At 40.5% G+C, this 1,180-nt stretch overlaps 1 protein-coding gene across 1 annotated transcript; it reads left to right on the top strand.

The window, feature by feature from the left end:
• Positions 1-6: 6 nt before the first annotated feature.
• Positions 7-1,173, top strand: LOC102579217 (long-chain-alcohol oxidase FAO4A-like; the record flags this gene model as incomplete). Its single annotated transcript, XM_006368048.1, has 1 exon — positions 7-1,173. A coding segment is annotated over one exon (1,167 nt), but the record flags the coding sequence as incomplete, so codon positions are not given.
• Between the last annotated feature and the right edge of the window lie 7 nt (positions 1,174-1,180).

Below are 1,180 nucleotides of genomic sequence, written 5' to 3' on the forward strand. Positions count from 1 at the left end.
TGTGAAAAAATGGGAGTTCAGTCTGAAATTGAAGATGAAGGATTCCAAAACATGATTTTGAGAAAAGGGTGTCAAGAATTAGGATATCCAGTGGAAACAATCCCTACAAACGCGCCCTCGGATCATTATTGTGGATGGTGCAGCATGGGTTGCAAAGATGGGAAGAAAAAAGGAACAGCTGAGACATGGCTAGTCGATTTGGTGAAATCGGGAAATGGTGCAATACTTCCTGAATGTGAAGCATTGGAAGTGATCCATGAAGAAAAGAATGACAATTCAGGAAAAAGAAAAGCTATTGGAGTTGCTTTTGCATTTCAAAATATTGAAGGGATGAGAGAAATTTGTATGGTGAAATCAAAAGTCACAATAGTAGCTTGTGGTGCTCTTAGCACTCCTTCATTGCTCAAGAGGAGTGGCTTAAAGAATCCAAATATTGGCAGAAACTTACACCTACATCCAGTCGTCATCGCTTGGGGATACTTTCCAGATTCACCATCAACATCTAATGAAATATGGCCAAAAGCAGAGAAGAAAAGTTATGAAGGAGGGATAATGACAGCCATGTCTAAAGTCGTGGCGAATTTTGAAGGATCAGGATATGGTGCAGTCATACAGACACCAGGATTGCACCCTGGAATGTTTTCAGCACTAATGCCATGGGTTTCAGGACTAGATTTCAAGATGAGGATGAGCAAATATTCAAGAACAGCGTATATCTTCGCGTTGGCAAGGGACAAGGGATCAGGGGAAGCACTTTCACCATATTCAATATCTTACAAGTTGGATCAAACTGACGAAGAAAATCTAAAAGCAGGCCTAGAGAAGACACTAAGAATCTTGGCAGCTGCTGGTGCAGAAGAGATTGGAACTCAACAAGAAAAAGGGAGGAGTTTGAAGGTGAACGAAGCAAGTTTGAAGGAGTTTGAGAGGTTTGTGAAAGAAGAAAGTTCAATAGAAATTGGAAAACATTCAGTTCCTATATGTTCAGCACATCAAATGGGAAGTTGTAGAATGGGAGTTGATCCAAAAACTTCAGTGGTTAATTCTAAAGGAGAAACATGGGAAGTAGAAGGTTTATTTCTTGGTGATTCAAGTGTGTGTCCAACAGCAATTGGAGTGAATCCAATGGTCACAATTCAGGCCATTTCTTATTGCACTGCACAATCTGTGCTCCAACTTC

The sequence above is a fragment of the Solanum tuberosum genome, unplaced genomic scaffold, assembly GCF_000226075.1.
Source record: "Solanum tuberosum cultivar DM 1-3 516 R44 unplaced genomic scaffold, SolTub_3.0 contig01134, whole genome shotgun sequence".
Lineage (NCBI taxonomy): Eukaryota > Viridiplantae > Streptophyta > Magnoliopsida > Solanales > Solanaceae > Solanum > Solanum tuberosum.